Here is a 26205-nt window from a genome sequence, read left to right on the forward strand (position 1 = left end):
TACCACTGCATTTTTTGTGGTCCAAATCTAGCTGACTCTCGGACTTTGTAACCTTACAGGTGATCCCCAGGTGGATTTGGGGCAGGGGGTTCTCCCGGGCGGAGGAACTTGTAGTCCGGTTTTGTAGAAAGTCGCATCCTTTCGGTTTTCCCTGCTAGGGTAGAAGCGGCCATCCTGACCTGGACTCCAGCGCCCCTTCAAGCCACGTTGTAGTCTTTCCCTCGGGGAAATGGGTCCTCGCTAGGACAGAGTCTCGGGGCTGAAGTGGGGCAGAAGACCTGGACATTGAGTTTCTCTTCCTCCTTTTCCAGGTAGCCTGCTTTCCTCCCCATGGCGCTGAAGGGTATATCCACGTTGCGGCTCCTGAGCCAAGTCCACAGCCCAATTTTGGCCTTGGTGAGGGGCCGAACCGTCCAGGCTGCGACCCGGGGTGAGTAAAGACGAGGGAAGAACGAGGAATTAAAACTAGAAGGCAGCATAAGAGGTCACTTAAACCATACCTCTCGTTTTATATTTGAGGAAATCGAGACCCAGGGAGGGAAAGGCATTTGCTCAGGTTCAGTTAGTAACAAGCACCGACCCTTTTTCCAATTTCAGTATCCCTTTCACCGACTCCCTGGTCTATTACAGATTTCCATCCCCCTGAACACTTTTGTCCTTATGCAAGAAGAATCCAGGGGGCCTCGGGACTTGGCCATCCAAGAAAGGCAGTCAGATGTTTATAAAGAATGAGATTAAAATTCTGATTATGCTGCTTACTAGCTATGTGATCTTGCACTTTTTTTTTTTTTTAATTCTCTGGCCTGTTTCCTTTTCTGTAAAACAGTTAAATCGATAAGTTTCTAGAGAGCAGAAAGTAGCTCACTTTTGTCTTGGTATTATTCCCCAGTGCCTAGCACAGGTCCTAGCAAATAGTAGATACTTAATACAAGTTACTCTAGGACGATGAAATAAACTTCCTTTGTTGATACTTGTAGTGATATCTTCCTGTGGAACTTTAGACTTGCCCTTTGGTTTCTCTTGGAAAATGGCTAGGTGTTTTTAGTGGACTTATATATAAAAAGGATGGAGGCAGGGAAGTATTCATGGATTTTATAGGCCAGCATAAAAGAGTGGCTCCTCCCAAAACAGTCCATTAGAGTGATATTCAACCAATTTATCATACTGTGAATCCTGGCTTGCATGATGTACCAAAGAGTGTGTCCAAAGTATGATACAGTCTAAGTCCTAGAAAAGACCAAAAACTTCTTGCTTAATTTAACTGATTGAAGCAACTCCCCTGATCACCTCCCCATCCCAATTTGTTTTTTGGAATGGATTCTCCAAGCCAGAAGTTCCTAATCTGGTGTTGTGTGGATTGATTTCAGGGAGCCTGTTAACTTGGATGGAAAACAAAAAACATCTTTATTTTCACTAACCTTCAACTAAAATAAGATGTAGCATTTTCTGTAGCTGTTTAAAAAACATTCTGAACAAAGGTCAGAGGTGTTGCCAAAGAGGTTCATTACATAAAAAAGGTTAAAAACACTGCTCTGAGTGAGGTCCTTTTAGTTCCTCCTCTCTATCCCATCTCCTCTCTCCCTTCTCTCCTCTCCCCTTCTCCCCTGCCCCTCTCTTTCACATCCTTCTATATGGATCTACATGTATCATTCATTAGCTCAAAAATGTTTGGTGTTGATTACAGTCCTGCCTTGCATTCCAGGCACTCCACCATCTAGCACCACCCTTACCTTTCTAGTTTGAGTTACTGTCCTCCAACCAAACTGGACCCTGTTCTTTCCAAAAACCCTGGCACTCTCCTGCACTGAGCTTTTACCCAAACTATTCAAGATGTCTGGACTTTTCCTTCCTTCCCTTTCTTAGCTAGTTAAATTCCTACTCATCCTTTAGAGCCTAGTTCCAGCACTATCCTACCTTAGACATTTCCTATATCTTTGACTCTGGGCAAATAACTTATCCATTCTGTATCTTAGTCTCTTCCTCTGTAAAATCAGAAGACTAGACTCTGGCTGATAAGGTCTCTTACAACTCTAAGTCTATGATTCTTCGAGCCTTTAGGAAGCTTTCCCCAATTGTGGATCCCCATCTTCTCCTCAGTCAACAAACGCTTACTTATCAGTGTCTCGTATAAAAATATTTTGTTATTGTTCAGTCTTTTCAGTCATGTCCAACTCTTTGTAACCCCATTTTAGGTTTTCTTGGCACAGATACTAGAGTGGCTTATTGTCTTTTCCAGCTCATTTTACAGATGAGAAAATTGAGGCCAACAGGGTTAAATGACTTGCCTAGGGTCACACAGTTAGGAAGTATCTGAGGCCATATTTGAACTCAGGTTTCTCTGACTCTTGGCCTGGTGCTGTATCCACTGTGCCACCTAGTTGGCTGGAAGCACTTACTAAGGACTTACTAGGTATCAGGCACAGTGCTAGATGCTGGGGATATAAAGACAAAATCAATTAATTAAATGCCATTAAGGAGCTTATATTCAACTCAGGGAGACAACATGTATACATGTAGATAGTACAAAAACACATACAAAGCAGATACAGCATAACCTTGGGAGAGAAAACAGTAGCAGCTGGGTGAGGGGGAACCAGGAAAGGTCTCAGGCAGAAGGTGGCCCTTGAGCTGTATCTTGACAAAAACCATTGATGCTAAGAAGCTGGGATGAGGATAAGCCCTGGGGACAGGCAAAGGCATGGAGAAGGGAAGGAGGGCAGAGTATTGTGTGTGAGGAGCAACAAGAAGGCCAGCATGGCTGGACTGTCCCGCATGATGGAGAGGGATGAATTATTAGGAAAGGGTGGAGAGGAAAGGGTGGCAGGCCCAGGGTATAAAGAGCTTTCCACACCAAATCAACATTTATTAAGTGCCTACTATGTGCCAGGCACTTCGATGAGCACCAGGGAGTCAAAGATAGGCAAAAGACAGTCCTTGCCCCGAAGGGGCTCACAATCCAGTGGAAGTTTCTATGTGATCCTAGAGATAATAGTAGCTTCTGGACTTGATGCATGTGGGGCCCTCACATCCCACATAGCTCGCTTTCTCTACTTCTGTCACATGTCCCAGGGAGTGTTATACTTATCTAGATTTGTATCTCATCAACTAGGGTTTTAAGCTCAGTAGGAGCGAGGACTATGTCTCAGGTAAACACCGACTCTTAAGCACAGATACTTCAAAATTTGTTGAATGAATGAAGGAATGTCTTCATGACTCTAAGATGCATAAAGACTGAAATTCTGTCTTACCTTAACTCTGTGTGTCCTCAAGTCTAAACACAATGCTTTAGAAGTATTTGATGAGTAAATGTATGAACAAACCAGAATATGATGTCTAGTACCAAAGCCTTGTGAATGAGTGGGTTGGGAAAGGAAGAGGGATAATTTCTGTGTGAATAATGGGGGCTCTCATTTCTGTAAACCATTCAAGACTTGCAAAGTTCTCACACTGTAAAAAACAACTCTGATAGAGAAGACCTACAGGGAATATTATCCACATTTTATGGATGGGTAAACTGAGACTCAGAGATGTAAACATGGCTTGTCCTGGGTATTGATTTTGGGAAGTATTTCAGTCTAGAAACAAAGCCATCGCTTTCTTTATTCAGACTAGGCTGGGAGTGGGTTGAGCAATGAGCAGAATCTCATTCCCCTTACCCTAAAGTCCTCTTGTCTTTGCCCCTTCAGCTTCCCGCCCTACCTTCAATTGGCAGGACCCACTTCTTCTGGAAACACAACTGACCCCTGATGAGATCCTGACCCGAGATACTTTCCGAACCTACTGCCAGGAAAAGCTGATGCCCCGGATTCTCCTGGCTAATCGGAATGAAGGTATTGGGCTTCAGAGTAGGGTGGCTTCCTTTAGCCCCAAAAGATCGTTTCTTCAGGAACAATTAAGAATGGAGGCCCTTTGGGGTTGGGAATACCTTGAATAATGGGCAGAGAGCCTGAAGGTCTTGTCTTTTTTCCCCCTAAGCCTTGGAAGACAAGATTGTCTCCCTAGAGACAAGATTAGAATCTCTCCTTAGGACTTGGGAAGGAGGAGGGGCTGGAATTAGGCCTCAGGTTTGTCCAAGCATTTATGGACTGTGTCTTCTTATTCTTGTAGTGTTTCACCGGGAGATTGTTTCAGAGATGGGAGAACTGGGTGTGCTAGGCCCCACCATTAAAGGTAGGTAGAAGACATTCCAACTTTCTTCCTGTTTCTTGTCCCTCCCTGTGAGCTTGCGGTCTTGAATGACAGAGGCTAAGACAAAGTTTGGGTCTCTAGTTTGTTCCCAATATAAAAAAAAATAGGTGTTTATTAAGAATTTACTGTGTGCCAGTGTCAGGTTGAAATAAAAATGTATAGAGACGGTCTTTGAAGTAATAGAAAATTTCCCAAAAAGACAAAAATAGCAGCATCCAGAAAATATACCTGTGGGCAGTGTGCAGGGTCTAAGAGGAAAATCAGCAACAGCCCTCTTTTTGCAGGAAACAAAGTAGTAATTTTTATAGGTATCTAAAAATAGCTCATACATAGATCAACTATTACTGATCATTTATTTTTCAGAATTGTCACCCAGTTGTTTCTCCATTGATAATTTTACCAGGACTTAGGTACATGAACAACATTGGCAGAACAATCTATTTAGGTTTGATTCAAATAGGGATTTGGAAGGAGCTAAAGAATTTTAGGTGATCCTTAGGTATAGGTATATGCTAATACTATACTGTATTACGATTTAACCCTCATTTATTCCTTGCAAACTCCCCCTTTTGACATTATTTTACAGTATCACTTTCTTTTTTTTTAATACTTACTTTCTAGGTGTTAGAATTGAGACCAAGTATTGATCTGAACCTCCTTACTCCTGGCCTGGCACCCTATCCATATGGTATCACTTTCTCAGAGAGTTCAGATCTTTTCAAAAGTCATGTTGACTTGTGATTATACAGTTCTTGGATGTGTGTATAACCAACATGTCCAGAGTAGCACTATTAATAACAAAACTAATAATATTATAAGGTTGAATCAGAAAATTTAGAACACTATTTACTTTCAAGGAATATCCTTTAAAATATCCTGTACCATTCCCTAACTCCCAAATGCAATTCGGATACTGGATAATATTAAGAGTTTGGGTGAACATGTGTGTGACATTCAATTAATGTCTATTTAAACACTGAGTTTCTTATTCTTTCATTTTGGGCTTAGCTATGTAGTTCACGAAATCATCTGCTTCTGGAAGCATTTTCCCTTGGAAATTCTATGTCAGAGGGGTCTGTTCTAGGCCATTGTCCACAAATTGTTCATTTTGGTCCATTCAGTCATGTATCTCTGAATCACCATCTCATTGTCTTTGACCAGGCTAACAGTTATTAACAGTACCTGGAACAGGGGCAGCTGAGTGGCTCAGTGGATAGACAGCCAGGTCTGGAGTTGAGTACAAATCTGGCCTTCCTAACTGTGTGACCCTGGGCAAGTCACTTAATCCCAGTTGCCTAGCCCTTACTGCTCTTCTGACTTGGAACTAATACTTAGTATCAGTTATAAGACAGAAGGTAAGTGTTTCAAAACAAACCAAAACAGGGGCAGCTGGGTAGCTCAGTGGATTGAGAGCCAGGCCTAGAAACGGGAGGTCCTGGGTTCAAATCTGACCTCAGACACTTCCCAGCTGTGTGACCCTGGGCAAGTCACTTGACCCCCATAGCCCACCCTTGAATACACAGAAGTTAAGGGTTTAAAAAAAAAAAACAAAAAAAAAAACAGTACTTGGAAAGAACCTTGGTTTTTGGACATATTTGTAGAGGTCTTTCTTCCACTAGACCCATTTTCCAGATTCCAAGCCACCTTAATGCTGCATAAACCCACAATGATAAGACTTGGTATGATTTAATGGGACCTTACAAAACCCAGTCACCTTGGCTTTCCAGTAATTAGTTCATGTGATGGAAGCCAGTTCAAATCGCATAAAATGAATCTTACAAGGAAGAACATTAAGTTTATCTACTTGTAACTCATCTGAAAGTTCAGGGAGTTTCCATCTTCAGCTCTCATTTTTCCTTTTATCTTTACCTGGACCCTGTATGTGGTATGAATAAGTCTGAGGAAGAGTCTTAGAGGAAGAAGATCTGTGAGGACCTGCCTATGTAAAATGACCCCATCTGTCTCTTGAGAGAGAGAGAGAGACGGCGAGAACTCAACAAGATTTTAAAAGTTTCCTGACAACTAATTAAATTAAACAGTCATATCTGTAAAAGCATCAGTCCAACTTGAGATCCTATGGACGGCAATGGCTAAAACCTCTCCAAAGCCTGCGTATTTAGGCATTTGGGTGGTAGACTTGTAGACATCTGTGGATGTTCAGATGGAAGTGAAAGAAATGTAATAGTTTTCTGTTAGCTTCTGGATAAAGTTTAAAATAGATCATTATAGGATCACCACCTTTCCTTGACCTTTTCCATTGTTTTTCACTAGCCCAACTTCTAAGACTGCTGATACAGTTACAGCTCTCATGAATCCTTTAAGTATATACTTTTACCCAGTGAAAAACACTTGAAAGCTAGTCATATGTATCTTAGTTCTCAAGTGGAAACAGTCTAATATTATGGCTTTTCCTGAAGTCAAGTTTACTAATCCATTAAAAACGAAAACTTTTACATATTTATCACATCACAGCTTTACCCTGTGACCATATCATTCAGTTAAGATATGATACATATTATACAAAATATGCCCAGCTAAATACTTGACAGTTTTACTTAAAACAGGCACAAAATAAAACTAATGGCAAATCACATGACATTCTGAATTATCTTACATAAAAAAATTTCAATCATCTAACAGTTTTGATATTCAAAAAAAAAGTCACTAGTTATGTGGTGATTTTGCTTTCTGATCTAAACAAGCCTCCTTTTTTCTCTAAGTTGGAAAAAAAGAGTTAATAATAGGGAGTTCGCCAGAGAAGGCTTAAAAACTGCAAAATCTGTTTGCTTTTTTCTTTCTCCATTTTTGGATTTCATTGTAGATAAAACTTTTAAATTGGTTTCAGTTCTGTTTATTCTCTAGCTGGTGAAATCACCTTCTTTCCTTACATTAAAATAATAAATCTAGGGGGCAGCTGGGTGGCTCAGTGGATTGAGAGTCAGGCCTAGAGATGGAAAGTTTTGGGTTCAAATCTAACCTCAGACACTTCTTAGCTGTGTGACCCTGGGCAAGTCATTTAACCCCCATCGCCTAGCCCTTACCACTCTTCTGCCTGGGAACCAATACACAGTATTGACTCCAAGAGGTCAGGTAAGGGTTTAAAAAACAAACAAACAAACAATAAATCTGTCATTCAAGAGAAGAGAGAAAGAGGTCTGCTGTTGAGATTATATCTTTTGAAAAATTTGAAACTTTCAGCAGAAAAAAGTTCCTACTCTTATTCTGCCAGTTCTTAAGACAATAGGGCTTGTTCACAAATAGTTTGCCAACTTAGAGACAAAAGTTGGATCTAAAGGACTCAGACATGGACATAGCCATTGCTACTCAGGGAACATGCAAATAGGAGAACATATCCTCAGGTTAAGGCCTATAATTTCTCCATTGTCCCAGCAGCCATCGCCATAGCGGATGCCACAGGCATTCTGGCATCCTGAAGACAGTGGAGTGGGGTCCAATTAAATTGAGAAATAAGCTGTGGATTAGTGATATAGCTCTAATCTTGGCACCCCATTTTTTTCATGGAAAAGTAAATGGAAAGGCTTATTAATATCGGATCTTTCTAATGCTAGAGGAGATGCTTTGGCTCTTTTTTTTTTTTTTTAAACCCTTGTACTTCGGTGTATTGGCTCCTAGGTGGAAGAGTGGTAAGGGTGGGCAATGGGGGTCAAGTGACTTGCCCAGGGTTACACAGCTGGGAAGTGGCTGAGGCCGGGTTTGAACCTAGGACCTCCTGTCTCTAGGCCTGACTCTCACTCCACTGAGCTACCCAGCTGCCCCCTGCTTTGGCTCTTTTAAGGTTAAAAAGTCCTGTTCAGGTTTTCTTTATATTCTAAGGCATTGGAAGAATTATTATGCAGCATCAGAATTAAAGACTAATATAGCAGCTAGGTGGCTCAGTGGATTGAGAGTGAGGCCTAGAAGTAGGAGGTCCTGGATTCAAATGTGGCCTCAGAGACATCCTAGCTGTGTGACACTGGGCAAGTCACTTAACCCTGTTTGCCCAGCCTTTGCCTTTCTGTCTTGGAGTTCTTACTAAGACAGAAAGTAAGAGTTTAAAAAAAAGAATTAAAACCTAACAATTTCAGGAAAGATGGCAATCCACTGTCTCTAGTAGCCTTATCAAACTGAAAAATTGTGCAGCAATTTTTTAGTATTATGTGGAATCCTCCTTCTTAGAATTGGTTCACTTGGGGGGGGGGGGAACAATACATTCTTTCCAGTTTCAGAGAAGAAGCATCCTATGTATTTCACCTCTAACAGGCAATATTGTAGCTGGTCCAAGGATACTTCACGTCCTTGTGTAGCTAAGAACCTAAGCAAAGCAAGAGTTTCGATCTTATTTTGTCCTTCAGTTTCAGAAGCTATCAATAAATCATTTCCATATTGAAAGGAAGATCCTTTTGGGAAAAAAGCAACTTTAAATTTTCTTGCAAGTCTCTAAAAAGATAGTAGAGGATTCATGAAACCCTTGAGAAATCCTTTAAGTAAGAGCAAACAAGAATTTATAGGAATAACATACTTATTTATAGCTCTTAAATCTCATATGAAGTGATATACTGGTTGACCTTTATTTAATTTTCCTCCTTTTCTTACCAGTAGGGTAGGAGTATTACGTGGGGATTTTCTTAATATTTTTCTAAATCTTCTATTACTGGCAATATTCCTTCAGTTTGAGCTTCAAACAAAGGATATTGCTTAACACAGGGGTCTGCAACCTTTTTGGCCATGAGAACCATAAACGCCACAAATAATCCATTGGGGGCAGCTGGGTAGCTCAGTGGATTGAGAGCCGTACAGTGCTCACAGTGCGCTCCTGTAACAGCGCCTGAAAAAAAATTGACTTTATGGCTCCTGCAGAAAGAGCCATACGTTGCCAACCCCTGGCTTAACACATGGCCATGGCTTATCTGTATAATAACTAGTCATGATTGGCTTAATTCTTTTTATCAAGCCAGTATCATTATTATTACAGAATCGATTTCTTTAACTTGGGATTCTTTTCCAACACGAAGTGCAACTGCCCCTTTCCTCCATCTCTCTCCTAAAACTGAAGGCACATAGAAGCCACAGCAGGTGCCTTTCCTCCTGAGAGTTCCCAAAAGGAAACATAGCAGCATCCAGAGTATATGTATTTATGGGGTGACTCAGTGGATTGAGAGTCAGGCCTAGAGATGGAAAGTCTTGGGTTCAAATCTGGCCTCAGACACTTCCTAGATGTGTGACCCTGGGCATGTCACTTGACCCCAATTGCCTAGCCCTTAACACCCTTCTGCCTTGGAACCAATACACAGAATTGATTCTAAGACTGAAGGTAAGGGTTAAAAAATAAAATCAAACAAACAAACAAACAAAAAACAGAGTATATGCCTTTAGGCATTCTGCAAGAGACCATGAAGTTTTTTGATCCAGGTAACAAAGTAGTAATCCAAAAGTAATTTGGGCATGATTCAACTATTTCTCAAGACTTATTTTTCAGAATTTGGATCCAGTTGTTTCTTCATTGGAAAGTTTTTATCGGGATTTATATACATCAATAATGTTGGAATATAATTGACAGAACAGTCTGTTTAGGTTTGGTTCAATTATATGCATCGGTTCTTGGCAAAAGTAAAAGAACTTTAGGTGACTTCATCCTAAAATCATACCATGTTACAATTTAACCCTCATTTATTCTTAACACCAGGCATCAGAGATCTCTTTGCCAACAGCTTGTTGTACTTCATGCTGGACAACAATTATTGACAATGAAGTTAGCTGGAACACATATAAATTTCAGCCTCTTTAAGAATTGAGGGACTAGGGGGCAGCTGGGTAGCTCAGTGGATTGAGAGCCAGGCCTAGAGATGGGAGGTCCTAGGTTCAAATCTGACCTCAGATACTTCCCAGATGTGTGACCCTGGGCAAGTCACTTAATCCCCATTGCCTAGCCCTTACCACTCTTCTGCCTTGGAGCCAATACACAGTATTGACTCCTAGACGGAAGGTAAGGCATTTAAAAAAAAAAAAAAAAGAAACACATAAAAAAAAAAGAATTGTGGGGCTGGCCAAAGGGCTTTAAAAGAATGCATGTCCTTTGATCCAGCAATACCACTATTGGGACTGTATCCCAAAGAGATTTTTTTTAAAAATGGGAAAGGTTCTGTTTATACAAAAATATTTATAGCCGCGCTCTTTGTGGTGGCAAAAATTGGAAAATGAGGGGATGCCCTTCAATTGGGGAATGGCTGAACAAATTGTGGTATCTGCTGGTGATGGAATATTATTGTGCTATAAGGAATGATGAACAAGATGGTTTTCAGGGAGAACTGGAAAGACCTATGTGAATTGAAGAGGTGTGAAATAGGTAGAATCAGGAGAACATTATACGCAATAACCAAAACACTGTGGGATGATCAAGTGTGACAGACTTCTCTACTAGCAGCAATGCAATGATCCAGGACAATTCTGAGGGACTTATGAGAAAGAGCACTACCCACATCCAGAGAAAGAACTGTGGGAGCAGAAACACAGAAGAAAACATGTGATTTATCACTTGATTATATGGATGTGTGATTTGGGGTTTTGGTGTTAAAAGATGACTCTATTCCAAAAATAAAAATATGGAAATAGGATTTGAGTGATAATATATGTATAACCCAGTGGAATTGCTTGTCCCCTCTGGGAGAGTACAAGAAAGAGAGGAGGAAGACAACAATCATATAACCATGGGAAAAATTGAAAAAAAAATAGAATTGTGGGGCTGGGAATTGGGTCTGAACCATGGGCTATTCATCCCCATGGGCCAGCCCGAGGGTGATAGAATGACTTCTATCAGCTCAGTGATTGTTCTCCTCCAGAAGTTCCTGGAGATTATGACCCAGCTTATCTGATGGACTGTGTTTGTTCTTTTAGGGTATGGCTGTGCTGGGACCTCAAATGTAGCCTATGGACTTCTGACTCGGGAACTAGAGCGTGTAGACAGTGGCTTCCGGTCAACCATGAGCGTCCAGTCCTCCTTGGTCATGTTCCCCATCTATGCCTATGGCTCTGAAGAGCAGCGGCAAAAGTACCTGCCCCGTCTTGGTGAGAGCAATGCACTTGGAATATGGGAGTCTTCATCCATCTTCCTGACCCCACTGACCCTCCAAGGGCTCTAACTTAGCCTCTCCCTTATTGAGTGACTCAGATGCCTTGATCTTTCTAGAACTTCCTAACCTATTCAGGACCCCTGAACGGTTCTCTTCCTTGGACCCTTGTGCTCCATTCCCAACTGACCAGCCTTGGAACCCTAATTGCCTTCCTTTGCTATAGAAAAGAAAACTTAAGGGCTAAAAGGAGAGCTTCCTTCAAATATATGAAGGGCTATCACATGAAAGGGAGTTAGTTTATTTTGATTTTTCCCAGAGAAGCAGAACTGGGGTAAAAGGCAGAAGATGCAGAGAGGAAATTTTATACTTGATTTTGGGGAAAGCTGTCTAACAATTTGAGTTGTCCAGTGGATGCTCAGGGAGTTAGTTGGGCCCCCTAGAGGTCTCCAAAAAAAGGTTGAGTGACTCCCTATTGGGTAAATGATGTATGGCATTCTTATTTGAGTTTAGGTGGGTCTAGATGGCCTCTGAGGTTTCTTCCAGGCTCAGTTCCTAATATTACCCACTCTTCAAGGATCCCTGAGTCCCTCCTCAACTGGCCTTCCCTGAGTCCTTTGAGCAAAAAGCAGCCTGGTCTAGTGAAAAGAACATTGACTTTGAAGTCAAGAGATCTGGGTTCTATTCCTGGCTGTGTGACTGGACAAGTCAGTTAACTACTCAGGGATTCAATGTTACCATCCACACAATAAAGGAATTGAATTAGATAATTTCTAAGGTCCCTCTCAGACCTACCAATTCTTTGAGTTTATGAGACCTGTGGTCTACTTTATTTTTTTCTCTCTCTCTTTTTAAAATTTAAGCCCTTACCTTCCATCTTGGAGTCAATACTGTTTATTGGCTCCAAGGCAGAAGAGTGGTAAGGGTAGGCAATGGGGGTCAAGTGACTTGCCCAGGGTCACATGGCTGGGAAGTGTCTGAGGCCAGATTTGAACCTAGGACCTCCTATCTCTAGGCCTGGTTCTCAATCCACTGAGCCACCCAGCTGCCCGCTGTGGTCTACTTTCTTGAGTCTACTACTCTTCCTGCAATTCTTCTCTCCCCACCCCATTCCCTTCCCACTATCTGGTTTTAGATTTCAGACAAGTCTTTCTGAATCTGCTGACCCACTATGGACTCCCTGTCCCCATTAATATACCCCCAAACCTGCCAGCCCTCCAGTGATCCCCTTCCTGAGACCCCTAAACATTTTCCCAACAAATTAACCCATGACCCATAAATTGCCCCCTTGATATCCATCCTGCTGATCGTTGTTCCTACCACCAGTTCGCCCAGGATTATTGAGTCTCTTTGGTGCCTGCTAGTCAGAACTTTGCAAATTCCAAAAGCCATGGAGATATCTGTGGAATGGGAATTACAGGGAGGTGATCTGGGGGAGGGGAGAAATTCCTTGGGGAAATAGGAATTCTATGACAATGGGTTTGATTGACAGCAAAGGGGGAAATCCTGGGCTGCTTTGGATTGTCGGAACCCAATCATGGAAGTGACCCAGGCAGTATGGAGACTAGGGCCCGCTACAATGCAGCCAACAAGACCTATACCCTGAACGGCTCCAAGACCTGGTGAGAGGGTGAAGGGGCGGGGAGGGGGCTCCCTCCTGGCTTCAATGCTTATTGACTGAATATTGGACAAATTTCTCTCTAGAACTCAGGCTCAGTATCTATAGAATAAGAGGGCTTGACTACTAAGATGATGATTTTAGGTCCCTTCTGGCTTCAAATGTTATCATCCTATGAAAGCTTGAAGAACAGAACAGGATGGACGGGTCTTTGGTGGTGGAGAACTTATTGGAGAAGGGGAATCTCTTCAAAACTATACCCTATCCCTTCCCTTAGGATCACTAATTCACCTGTGGCTGACCTGTTTGTGGTCTGGGCGGTGTGCGAGGATGGTAAGGTGCGGGGCTTCCTGTTAGAGAAGGGGATGCGTGGATTGTCAGCTCCCAAAATCGAGGGAAAGTTTGCACTTCGGGCCTCAATCACAGGAATGATCCTCATGGATGACGTGGAAGTACCTGAACAGAATTTGCTGCCTCATGCATCTGGCCTTTCTGTGAGTGACATCGGGGTCAGAACACAGCCAAGTATAAAGGACAGGAGAGGAGGAGGGAGGCTCGTGGGTAATGGGTGTCCCCAGGCCCTGAGAATGGGCACTAGGATAATCAAGAAAGGTTTGAAGGGAATCAATGGAAGATTTGAGGGGTTTGGCATAGTATAGAAAAAAAGAGCATTGGGTTTAGGGAAAGGGGACATGAGTTCCAATCCTGATGCTACTTCTTACTCTTTGACTTTGACCAAGTCATTTAGCTTCCTTGAGCCTCTGCTTATTTCTCAGTAAAATAAGATTGGGCTAGATGGTTTTTAAGGTTCTTTCTAGCAATTCCCTAGATGAGGATGTTCCAGTGTCCCATGAAGATCCACCACCAAACCCTTGCCACAGAAAGGCTGCTCAGCTCCTTATCTCTTTCCACAGGGCCCCTTTGGATGTCTGACTACAGCTCGATTTGGCATTGCTTGGGGGGCACTGGGTGCTGCAGAGTTCTGTATGCATACAGCTCGGCAGTACACCCTAGACAGGTAACTGGAGCTGGGACCATTCTTCTCCCTTCCTCCCTTGACCCTGGGTAGTACCTCAGATGGCCCCAAATTATAAGTCTGATCAGGGCAAGTTTCCTGGAGGAGACGGGTTTGGCCCGATTGTAGATGTGGAAGGGCTTTAGAAAGGCATGAAAGAAGGCATGACAGAGCCTAGCTTAGGGTTTGGGGGTAGCATGCCCAAGACTGGAGGGGTGAGGTTGAAGAAGAGCAGCAGTTCGAATATCGTAGAAATGCGTCCTTTTGCCTCCAAGAAGTTTTCCATTGCTCCCTTGGCGCCTTCTTCCAGCCATCTCAAGGCCTGTGGTCTTTTCTGATATCTCTAATTGTTCTGCTTTTGCTTCTTCTTCTTGCCCTCATGTATCCAGGAAGCAGTTTGGAGTCCCATTGGCTAAAAATCAGCTCATCCAGAAGAAATTGGCTGATATGCTCACAGAGATCACCCTGGGTCTACATGCATGCCTGCAGCTTGGGCGCTTGAAGGACCAGGACAAGTATGGGGCTCAGACCAAGGCTGGGTGAAGGGCTGGTCAGGTAGAGGCTGGCTGCTTGGGGCTAACTAGGTCCACCAGGAGTACAGTAGGTGAGGGAGAAGAGCTGTTGGTTGTGAAAGCACCCATAAACATTCAGCTGGTATGTTAGCACAACAAGCCTGGCTACCACCCTTTAATTACATATTGCCTTCCTATAATATCCCTTCTTTCCTTCAGTTTGATTCAAGAAACAGTTTTTAAGCCTGTGCAAGGCACTGCAGGGTGGAAAGGCAAAAATGAAATAGTTACTGCTCCCAAGTCCTCTTCCTCCTTGGCAATATATATTTATAGACTGGTAAATACAAAGTACCTCCAAAGTAGTACAAAGTGCATTTATCCCTGAGGAGGACCAGGAAAGGTCACATACAAAATGAAATGCTTAAGCTGATGGCCAGAATCGAGAAGCTAGAAGCTCTAAGAGGCTTAATGATCTGTTTTTAACTAGACTAATAGGCGAGCTTCATAAAAATTCAGGGAGGAAGTAGGGACATGCTTTGTGGGTAAGCAATTTGCCCCAACGTGACCAGCCCCTGTAGGGCAGTTTTTTATAAGAACTTGATGGCAAAATCTTGCTCCAAATGATCCTTTATATAAACTTAAATTTTCTTGAGTTTGCTTAGCATGAAGGATAGCTATATACAAACAAGTCAGTTCCTAGGAATCACAGGCTTTTGATCCTTTTTTTTTTTTTGAGATGAGACATTTGCATTAGATTTATTAAATTAGCAGAAAATTATGGTAACATAGAAATAAAATCTAATGTGTATGTACACATTACAATGCTTAATATACACATACTTTAATAAATCTATATTGAAAACTCATACACCCCTTTGTGTACAGAGATCATAAAATAAGGACAGTATTGGGTAGGTTTATTTTTTTTAATTAATTTTAAAAACGCATCGAGGAACTCACTAAGGTAAGCTTAACCAATGCCAACTCCCTGTAATTTGGAACTAGAATTGTGAGGCTCACACACTTGTGCATTGGCTGTCTTGTGGCTGCTTCCTTGATAATAGCTTAGGATGCAGATAGCCCAATATCTCCACGGCAAAGAAGGTGGCAAAGTACAGAGCTCACAGTCAAGATGGGGACAGAGAGCTGGTCCCAAGATTTAGTCTCTTGTTCTTAAGAGATTTTTTTGCCCTGCCCCAGGACGTCATAGAGTTCTTGACTCCAATGGGAGGGGCCAAGAAGGGACCTTAGAAATCATTGGGTCCAATCCTTTCTTTTCCTATATGGGGAATTCAGTTTACCAAGTATTCCCAGATTGTTGTCTAAACCCTGGTTGTCTAAGATCCTGTGCTTAGCACTGATGCTGGTATCAGGCAGCAGTGGGCAGCAATAGTGGTAACATCTAGCCAGATCATTGCAACATGAAACAGGATCTGAACATAGGAGAGAGATACTGTGGGGCTTCAGGGAAAGGGGAAATCACTTCTAACTAGGGATGGAGAAGAAGGTTTCACCTAGGAGGCAGCTCCTGACATCAAAGGATGGACAAAATTTTGACAGGTAAGGACAGGGACAGTTTGGATTTAATTTAGTAGGTTATAGGGAGCCACAGAAGGTGTCAGAGTTTCTCCATCAGTCTAGTCAGTGGGATGACTGTGTGTGTGTATGTATTCTAGGGCCACCCCAGAAATGGTTTCATTGCTGAAAAGGAACAATTGTGGCAAAGCTCTTGATATTGCCAGACAGGCCCGTGACATGCTTGGTGGGAATGGGATTTCTGATGAGTATCATGTGATCCGGCACGTCATGAACTTGGAAGCTGTAAACACTTACGAAGGTGAGGACCCTGTATGGAGCCAGACAGAAGGCCCATGGCCTCCATGATTCTGAATATGTCAGTGAATTGGCAAGGGAAAGAGACTTGGATTTCAGTTTTAGCTCTGCTTTTGACGTTGGGCAAATTGCTGCCAAATTTTGACCTATAAAACCAGTGTATGTCCAAAATGGAATTGGTTATTTGTCCCTCAAAACCCCTTTCTCCAAACTTCTCCCATTCTGTTTGGTGTACCACCATTCTAGTCACCATTCTAGTCACTTTGCAGGTAAGGGGTTATCCTGTACTCTTCTCTCTCCATCAACCATAACCAGTCATTTGCCGTATCTTACGGATTCAGCCTCCATGACATATCTTGTATCTGACCCCTAGTTCAAGGCCTCCATCACTCCTTGTCTAGACTATTTCATTACCCTCCTAATTAGTCTCTGCTTCCAGCTGTTTCTCTCCATTCTGTCCACAGAACTGCCAAACTGATATAGATCTCTGTTTTAAAATATTAACTCTCCTATTCAAAAATTTCCGGTGGTTCCCTGTTGCTTCTAGGATAAATTACAGAATCCTAATCCTAGCTTTTAAAGTCCTCCACAATCTAGTTCCTCTCTGCCTTTCTAGGCTACTTTCCTAATACTCTTCTTTATCTATGCTATGTTCAGATCAAACTGGCCTTCTAGCTATTCTTTGGAGTTATTTTTTGAGGGTTTTAAGTTTTGTTTTAATTTTGAACTTTATAGACACCAAGAAAGATCATTTCCATATATAAAATTGGTCAGAAAAAGGGAATGCGTTGTAAAATAAAGAATTCCTTTTATCTTCCATCTTAGAATCAACACTATGTATTGGTTCCAAGGCAGAAAAGTCGTAAGGGTTAGGCAGTGGGGGTTAAGTGACTTGCCCAGGGTCACACAGCTAAGAAGTGTCTGAGGTCAGATTTGAACCTAGGACCTGACTACCCATGAGCCACCCAGCTACCCCCTGTATAGCTTGCTTTTTAAAAAGTATATGATAAATTTTATTAGCTTTCAAAGCTATTCTTCTTAACTACTTTCTATTCTCTTCTATGCATTTAAAAATATCAGTGGCCCTTTCTTTTCTTCTTTTTTTGGTAACACTGCTGCTTGCTCCCCTTTCTCCTTCATATACTCTTCCCAAATAAAGAAGAATACAATTCTTGTAGCAAACTAGTATTTTCAAGAAAAACAAATCCACCTTGATTCCTCCATCAGAAGTTAGCATACTTCCTTTTGAGTCCTCAAGAGATTGATCATTTAACAGTTAAATTTTAACTGATGAGAGTTAAGTCTTTCGAAATTGTTTTCTTTATTAGTTATTGTTACTGTATAAACTATTCTCAGTTTTACTTACCTTGCTCTGCATCAGTTCATATGTCTTCCCAAGCTTCTCTAAAATTGTCTTTCATTTTTGCTAATTTCACAAAAATATTTATTCTCTCATATTCATATGCTGGGCAGCTAGGTGGCAAAGTAGATAAATCACTGAGCCTATGGTCAGAAAGAACTGAGTTCAAATTCACTCTCAAATATTTATGATGTGATCCTAGGCAAGTCATTTAACTGTTTGTTTCAATTTCTTCATTTGTAAAATGAAGTGGAGAAAGAAATGGCATAACACTCTTTGTTTGTACCTTTGCTAAGAAAACCTCAGAGGAGGCCACAGAGTTGGACATGACTAAAAGGCCTAAATAATAATAGCATATTTATATGCCATCATTTCTTCACCTATTCCGAATTGATATACTGCCCCTACTCCTGTTTCCAGTTTTTTGCTTTGACACGATTAGCTGCCATAAGTAAATACATATCTTTTTCTTTGATATCTTTGATAGACCTAGTGCTATTATCACTGAAACTTGTACATGACATTCCAGCTCCAGACTTCATAGGTGGTCCCTAATCTCTACCACTCTCTCTCATTTCTGCTCTCTTAGAATTCCTGAATTCATTCCCTCAAAGAATCTTTCAGGTGCCATCTCCTTGAGGTCTTTCTTGATGCTGCTCCCCCAAGTCATTAATGCTCTCTCCCTCTTTAAATTACTTTGAAATATTTTGCATATACTTTGTGATTACACCTTTGTGTACATGTACACCATAAAATACAAGCTCTTTTTTTTTTTAAACCCTTACCTTCCATCTTGAAATCAATACTGTGTATTGGTTCCAAGGCAGAAGAGTGGTAAGGGCTAGGCAATGGGGGTTAAGTGACTTGCCCAGGGTCACATGGCTGGGAAGTGTCTGAGGCCAGATTTGAATCCAGGACCTCCCATCTGTAGGCCTGACTCTCAATCTACTGAGCTTCCCAGCTGCCCTGGCAAAATACAAGCTCTTGAAGGTTTAGCAACATTTCTTTTTTAGTCCTCATATTCTGAGTAGCTATCACAAAGTCTCTTATGTAATAAGAATTAAATGTTTGTTGGATTGAACAATGGGATGTTGGGATAGGAGTAGAACATTTTAAAATAACTTAATAATTGTCCCCTGTGGTTCATTTTCCATGGATTATATCTTTGACCTGTTAACCCATAAGGCCTTTTTATTTATTTTTATTTTTATTTATATATTTTTTAAAAACCCTTAACTTCTATGTATTGGCTCCTTGGTGGAAGAGTGGTAAGGGTAGGCAATGGGGGTCAAGTGACTTGCCCAGGGTCACACAGCTGGGAAGTGTCTGAGGCCAGATTTGAACCTAGGACCTCTCCCGTCTCTAGGCCTGACTCTCAATCCACTGAGCTACCCAGCTGCCTCCCCATAAGGCCTTTTTAAAAAATAAAATTCTAGAGCTAGAAGGGGCCTTAGAGATCTGGTTCCATCTTTTCATTTTGCAGAAAGGGGAAATGAAGTCAGGAAGGAGAAGCGAGTTGCCTAAAGTTACAGTGATTCATTGGCATACTTGGGACTAGATCAAAATCACTAGAATTCTAAGCAAAAGCTTGGGGAAAAGCTAACTGAGTTCAAGTGGGGTATAATATGTGTTTCCTGTTCCTCATTGTATTAGGAATAAGCCCCGACACTTTTTTGGTGGACACAACAACTCTTCTGGCCTTGGGCTTGCTAGGGCAGGAAGGTATGACTATAGTCTGGATTGTGTGCTGCCTAAGGCTAGTTCTCAAGATTAAGGTATTCATGTTGGGCAAAATATGCCACTAGATGTGATGTGCATTCAAGCCTGTCAGAAGCAGGGATTTTTCCCCATTGTAGTAGTTTACAAGACTCTTCAGAAGTCAGGATTGTGTTTGGATGTTATGAATCCCTCTGCTTTCCATTGGCACCTATGTCCAAGTGGTCAAAGGTTCTTCCCTAAAGGAAGACTGACTTCCAGTCTGACTGTGGCAGGAGGTATTGACTATAGCAACTCTGATCACCATGTGAGTTGGAGCCTTTACATAAGATCATCAGAGATGTCAGTGACTTAAAGAATGAGAAAACTGGCAAAAGAAGACTCTTAATTTTATCCACTCTGAGGCCAGCTAAACCAATCTACAATCTGCTTCTCTCAATTCTCTTTCTTCAGGTACTCATGACATCCATGCCCTGATCCTTGGAAGAGCTATCACGGGAATTCAGTCATTCACTAGTGGGAAATGAGCCTGTTTTATTTAAGAGCTGATGAACATCCTTCAGAAAAAGTAGTCATTTCATCTTGTGTGAAGTCTGCTTTTCTGGGGAAGTGGCTATTACTTTCCTTTCTGGAAGACGGAGATTGAAACTGAAGAAACGAATTTCTGTAATCTCAATGTGCCTTGTTCTAAAATCAACTCTTCTGTTAAAATGCTGAAAGAATGTGATTGTACACACTATGCCAGTCCCTTTCAACCCACCAACTATGATTAATTTTATATAACTTAGGAAACAAGTGGTTTTTTTAATTAGGGGGTAAGAGAAAGAAGAATGAATTTCAGAGCAGCTTCTGTGAAGCTGCTGATTTGTAACTGAGTTAACTAAAATCTCTCACCCAAACCTATAATGCCTTTAATGCTTTCTGACCCCACTGATTGCCCACTCATTTCCAGGAGTATCATTCAGTGTCCTGGACTTGGGAGCAGATTGGGAACAAGTGGATTAATAAAGACCACATGTTGCTGATCAAAACTGTGCTCGTGCCTTTTTATTCTGAATAAGGAAAAAAAAAAGAATTGCTAGAGAAATAGGATTATTTTTTTGCAGGGGCGGGGGAGATCACTTTGTAAGACAGCTAAGAATATTAACTAATGCCCATGTTTCTCCCAAAATACCTTAGCTTTGGCTTTTGTCCACTTGATAGTATATGGAATTTTTAAAAAATAGAAATGTAAATTACTGAAGTCCTTCAAGCCTGATTTGTTCCAGTGTTTAGAGGATTGAATGGGACAGAAATTTTAGGAATAACAGGACATTGTGGTGACTGGTAAATATTTACAATTAAACCCAAAAGATGGCAGAGTAATGGCAGAGATTCGCCCGAGTTATTCCATATTCCCCTCCCAACCACTTTAAACTAATAACTCAAAACAAATTTTGGAGAAGCAGAACCCACACAAGAATAGGATGAAATGATTTTTTAGCCTAAGACAACTTAGAAGGTCGGCAGGAAAAGTCTGTTTCATTGGGGTAAGAGTGGGGCACAGTCCAGCACAGTAGCAAGCCTTGGGAGCAACTAAATAGTAATGGCTTTTGGAGTTCTCAGCCTACAGATAGTAAGAGAGTTGGACAGTTGGTCAGAAGGACATTATATGCGACTTTTTGCTGGTATTGGGTACATTGCCTACTCATGGTTCTGGGTCAGTGCCAGAGCAAAAAGGAGCACTAGCATACTGGAGCATGTGGCCTCAGGGGATCAAGGAACCTGGTCACAGTTCCAGGGCAGAAAAGAATGTTAATAGACCAGATCATAGACTAGGAGAGCAGTGACCACCCTTTTCTTAGATCATACCAACTTGGAAGAATGGAAAAGTTATGTACTCAGCACTAGCTCGGAAATTAACAGCACAAAAAATCTTTAAAGCCTAGGAGAGAGGAGACCTCAACTTAACACAAAGTTAGAAGTCAAGAAATAGGCTAAGAACATTAGCAAACAACAAAAAAAGGACCTGACCATATAGTTACTTTGGTGACACGGAAGATTAAAACCCAAACTCAGAAGATCACAAAGAGGTAGGTAAGTAGCATAGTAGACAGAGTGCCAGGCTTGGTATCAAGAGGACTTGGGTTCAAATGTAATGCAAGTCACAGCCCCAAATGCCTAGTCCTTACCATTCGTCTGCCTTGGAGTTGAAACTTAGTATCTATTCTAAGATGAGTTTATTTTAAAACCACAGTCAAAAAACAATTACACCCAAAGCCTTAAAATAAAAATGTGAATTAGTCTCAGGCCTAGAAGATCTCAAAAAGGATTTTAAAAATCCAATAAGAGGAAAAATTGGGAAAAGAAATGAAAGTGATGCTAGAAAATAATTTTTAAAAGAGGCAGCAGCTTGATAAAGAAGGCACAAAAATACTAAAGAAAATAACATCCTAAAAAATAGAATAGGCCAAATGGTGAAAAAGGCAAAAAAAACCCAAACAAACAAACAATAAAACACTGAAGAAAAGAACTTAAAAAACAATTTGCCACATGGAAAAAGATATATAAAAATTCACTGAAGAAAAGAACTTCTTAAAAAGTGGAACTGGCCAAATGGAAAAAAGGAGGTACAAAAAGCTCAGTAACAAAAATAATTTCTTAAAAATTAGATTTGGGCAAGTGGAAGCTAATCACTATAAGACATCAAAGAACAATAAAGTAAAATCAAAAGAACAAAAAAATAGAATAAAATGTGAAATAACTAATTGAAAAAAATAACTGACCTGTAAAATAGTTTGCAGAGAAATAATTTAAGAATTGTTGGCCTGGGGCAGGGCCTAGATATTGGAGAAGGAAAGAACTACTCCTGATCTTTCCCAAATTACCCTCCAATTCTGATATAATATCTCAATAAATTCTGGAGTGGCTGAACCTACAAAAAAATGAAATAATTTTTCAATCCAAAACACCTTAAAAGGTCAACACAAATGGTCTATTGCTCTGGAGTGGGAGTAGAGCATAGACTGTTGTGCCAAGTCAGGCCCCAACTAATCAAGCCAGCATAGGCCTTGGGAGGACCTGAATCAGCAGCAACTGCTTTTGGAACTCTCAGCTTATGGATGGGATGGGGATTAGATGACTAGTTAGAAGGAGACTATAGGGGTCCCTTTGCTGGCTCTGGATGCAGAATTCTAATGCATTGCCCATATAGAGATCCAGATCACAGTACCAGGGCAAAGAGGAGAACTAGAACACAAATACTTGCTGCCACAGGGGAGCAAGGTACTATGGTCACAGTTTCAAGGTAGAAAAGAGTGCTTGTGGTCCCTTCCAGACCAGAACATAGGCCAGGAAAGTACTAAACACACCCCTCCTTAGATTGTACCACTTTGGTCGAACTGAAAACTTACAGATACCTGGAGCTAATTCTGAAAGCAGCTATACAAAGAACCAGAAGCTTTCAATCCCGAGTCCATCTTTGTAATTTTTTATGTTAAAAATCAAGAAAAAGACTGGAAAAATGAGCAAACAAACAAAAAGAAACTCAAAGTTATTTTGACAACAGGGAAGAAAACATGAAATATCTCATTAGAAAACAATGGACCTGAAAAATAATTTGAAGAGATATTATTGAAAATTTATTGGACTATCTGAAAGCCACAATTAAATAAAATCCTACATTGCTGGTGGAGTTATTAATTGATCCAACCATTCTGGAGGACAATTTGGAACTATGCCCAAAGGGCACTAAAAGACTGTCTGCCCTTTGATCCAGCTATACCACTGCTGGGTTTATACCCCAAAGAGATCACAGGGGAAAAGACATGCACAAAAATATTTATAGCCACACTCTTTGTAGTGGCAAAAAACTAGAAAATGAGAGTATGCCCTTTAATTGGGGAATGGCTGAACAAATTGTGGTATCTGCTGGTGATGGAGTACTATTGTGCTCAAAGGAATAATGAACTGGAGGAATTCCATGTGAACTGGAAAGACCTCCAGCAACTGATGCAGAGTGAAAGGAGCAGAGCCAGAAGAACATTGTACACAGAGACTGAAACACTGTGGTAAAATCCAATGTAATGGACTTCTCTACTAATAGCAATGCAATGATCCAGCACAATTCTGAGAGACTTATGAGAAAGAACTCTATCCACATTCAGAGGAAGAACTATGGGAGTAGAAACACAGAAGAAAAACAACTGCTTGAATACATGGGTTGATGGGGATATGATTTGGGATGTAGAATCTAAACGATCCACCCCAGTGCAACTATCAATAATATGGAAATAGGTCTTGATCAGTGACACATGTAAAACCCAGTAGAAATGCACATCAGCTCGGAGCAGGGTGGTATGAGAGTGAGGGGGGAGAAAGAACATGAATCATATAACCATGGAAAATCCTAGACATCACATTTCAAGAAATTATCAAGGAATACTTGCCCTGATATCCTAAAACCAGGGCAAAAATAGAAACTGAAAGAATTCATAAATCACTTCCTGAAAGAGATCCTAAAATAAAAATTCCCAGGAATACTATGGCCAAATTCCAGACCTCCTAGGTCAAGGGGAAAATACTGCAAGCAGACAAAAAGAAACAATTCAAAGTAACAGTTGGGATAACACAAGACTTAGAAGCTTCTACATGAAGGATCCAAGGTCCTGGAATGTGATATTCCAGATGCCAAAAGGAGCTAGGAATGCATCCAAGAATTTCCTACCTAGCAAAACTGAATATAATCCTTCAGAGGGAAAAATGGGTATTCAATGAAATAGAGGGCTTTCCTTTTTTTTTTAAACCCTTAACTTCTGTGTATTGGCTCCTTGGTGGAAGAATGGTAAGGGTGGGCAATGAGGGTCAAGTGACTTGCCCAGGGTCACACAGCTGGGAAGTGTCTGACCTCCCTAGGCCTGGCTCTCAATACACTGAGCCACCCAGCTGCCCCCTGAAAGAGCTTTTATAGTGGAGGACAAGATAGGGAGGGAGTAGAAGATAACACTTGAACCTTATTCTCACTGGAACTGGCTCAATGAGGGAATAACATCCATATTCAGTTGGGAATAGAAATGTATCAAAGTAGAGGGGAAGGGGATAAGAGAAGGACAGAGCACAGATAGAAGGGATGGTGGATTGGGGGATGATAGAAGCAAAACACTTTCGAGGAGAGACAGGATGAAAGGAGAGGGAATAAAAGGGAGGAAAATATGATGGAGGAAAATACACAGTAATCATATCAAAAAAATTTATAACGTTTCTCTGATAAAGACTTCATTTCTCAAATATAGAGAGTTAAAGGGGCTCAGTGGATTGAGAGTCAGGCCTAGAGACAGGAGAGGTCCTAGGTTCAAATTAGGCCTCAGACACTTCCCAGCTGTGTGACCCTGGGCAAGTCACTTGACCCCCATTGCCCACCCTTACCACTCTTCCACCAAGGAGCCAATACACAGAAGTTAAGGGTTTAAAAAAAATTAAATTAAAAAAATATAGAGAGAGTTAAATTTATAAGAATACAAGACTTTTCCCAGGTGATGAATAGTCAAAAGATATGAAAAGGTAGTTTTCAGAGAAAAAAATCAAAGCTATCTATACTCATGAAAAAAATGCTATAAATCACTGTTGATTAGAGAAATGCAAATGAAAACCACTCTTAGGTATTTTCTCACACTTATCAGGTTGACTAATATGATGAAAAAGGAAAATGACAAATGTGGGAGGGGATGTGAGAAAATTCAAATACTAAAGGTGGAGTTGTGAACTGGACCAACAATTCTAGAGCAATTCAGAACTGTGCCCAAAGAACTATCAAAATGTATATCCACTTTGACCTAGCAATATCACTACTAAGTCTTTATCTCAAAGACATTTAAAAAAAAAAAGAAAAGGAAAAAGGAAAAGGACATATATATACAAAAATAAGCATAGCAACTCTTTTTGTGGTAGCAAAGAATTGGAAATTGAGGGGACTTCCCAACAACTATGAAATGGCTGAACAAGTTATATATTATGATGTGATGAAATACTATTGTGCCATAAGAAATAATGAGCAAGATGCTTTCAGAAAAACGTAGAAAGACTTATATGAATTATGCAAAGTGAAGTGAACATAACAGGACCAAGAGAACATTGTACATAGCAATAATATTGTAGGATGATCTACTGTGAATGACTTGGTTATTCTCAGGAATACAAAGATTCAAGATGATTCCAAGGGACTTGTGATAAAAAATGATATCCAGCTCTGGAGAAAAAAATGATGGAGTCTGAATGCAAAAAGATGCATATTATTTTTTACCTTCTTTATTTGTGTGTTTTTCTTGGTCTGTATTTTCTTTCATAACATGACTAATATGGAAATATGATTTGCATAACTGCACATGCATAACCTTTATCAAATTACTTGTTTTCTCAATGAAGGGGGAGGAAAGGGAGGGAGGGACTTTGGAACTCAAAATTTTAAGAAATGAATGTTAAAAATTATTTTTATATATTATTAGAAAAAAGAACAAAAATATCTTTAAGTACTTATTTTCTTAGAATTGGCACACCAATTCTAAGACAGAAGAGCAGCAAGGGCTAGACAAGTAGGGTTAAATGACTTGAGCAGGGTCACACAGCTAGGAAGTATCTGAGGCCAAATGTGAACTCAGGTCCTTCTGTCTCTAGGCCTGAGTCTATCTACTGAGCCAATTATCTGCCCCCGAAAATTTTTTAAAAAAGAAAAAAGAAAGAAAGAAACAATTCACCCCAAAGTATCCTTGCAAACAAGAATTTAACCTACCTTGTTACGTGAATTTTAACAACCATTTGATTTTGTACTTTCTGGTATAAGCTGTTTAAAGAGAAAATCATATCAAGTAGAACAGCACATATGAAAAGTGTTTATTATTGTAATGTGTGCAATATTTAATTTTATC

The 26205-nt window shown here is 40.7% G+C and overlaps 1 protein-coding gene across 1 annotated transcript; it reads left to right on the forward strand.

The window, feature by feature from the left end:
• On the forward strand, window positions 1–20337 carry GCDH (glutaryl-CoA dehydrogenase). Its single transcript, XM_044658438.1, has 11 exons — window positions 1–59; window positions 312–430; window positions 3687–3830; window positions 4108–4170; window positions 11080–11250; window positions 12745–12874; window positions 13148–13364; window positions 13785–13888; window positions 14275–14400; window positions 16074–16234; window positions 19760–20337. Exons 2-11 carry the CDS (start codon window positions 331–333, stop codon window positions 19831–19833), a joined length of 1290 nt encoding a protein of 429 aa, XP_044514373.1. The 5' UTR covers window positions 1–59; window positions 312–330; the 3' UTR covers window positions 19834–20337.
• Window positions 20338–26205: the final 5868 nt, after the last annotated feature.

This window comes from Gracilinanus agilis, chromosome 1, assembly GCF_016433145.1.
Source record: "Gracilinanus agilis isolate LMUSP501 chromosome 1, AgileGrace, whole genome shotgun sequence".
Taxonomy (NCBI): domain Eukaryota; kingdom Metazoa; phylum Chordata; class Mammalia; order Didelphimorphia; family Didelphidae; genus Gracilinanus; species Gracilinanus agilis.

Bases quoted from the DNA above. Each gene is read 5' to 3' on its own strand.
- GCDH (XM_044658438.1), top strand. From the start codon at position 331: ATGGCGCTGAAGGGTATATCCACGTTGCGGCTCCTGAGCCAAGTCCAC. The intron at 3,831-4,107 runs GTATTGGGCTTC...TTATTCTTGTAG, and splicing joins CCTGGCTAATCGGAATGAAG to TGTTTCACCGGGAGATTGTT. The intron at 13,889-14,274 runs GTAACTGGAGCT...TCATGTATCCAG, and splicing joins CGGCAGTACACCCTAGACAG to GAAGCAGTTTGGAGTCCCAT.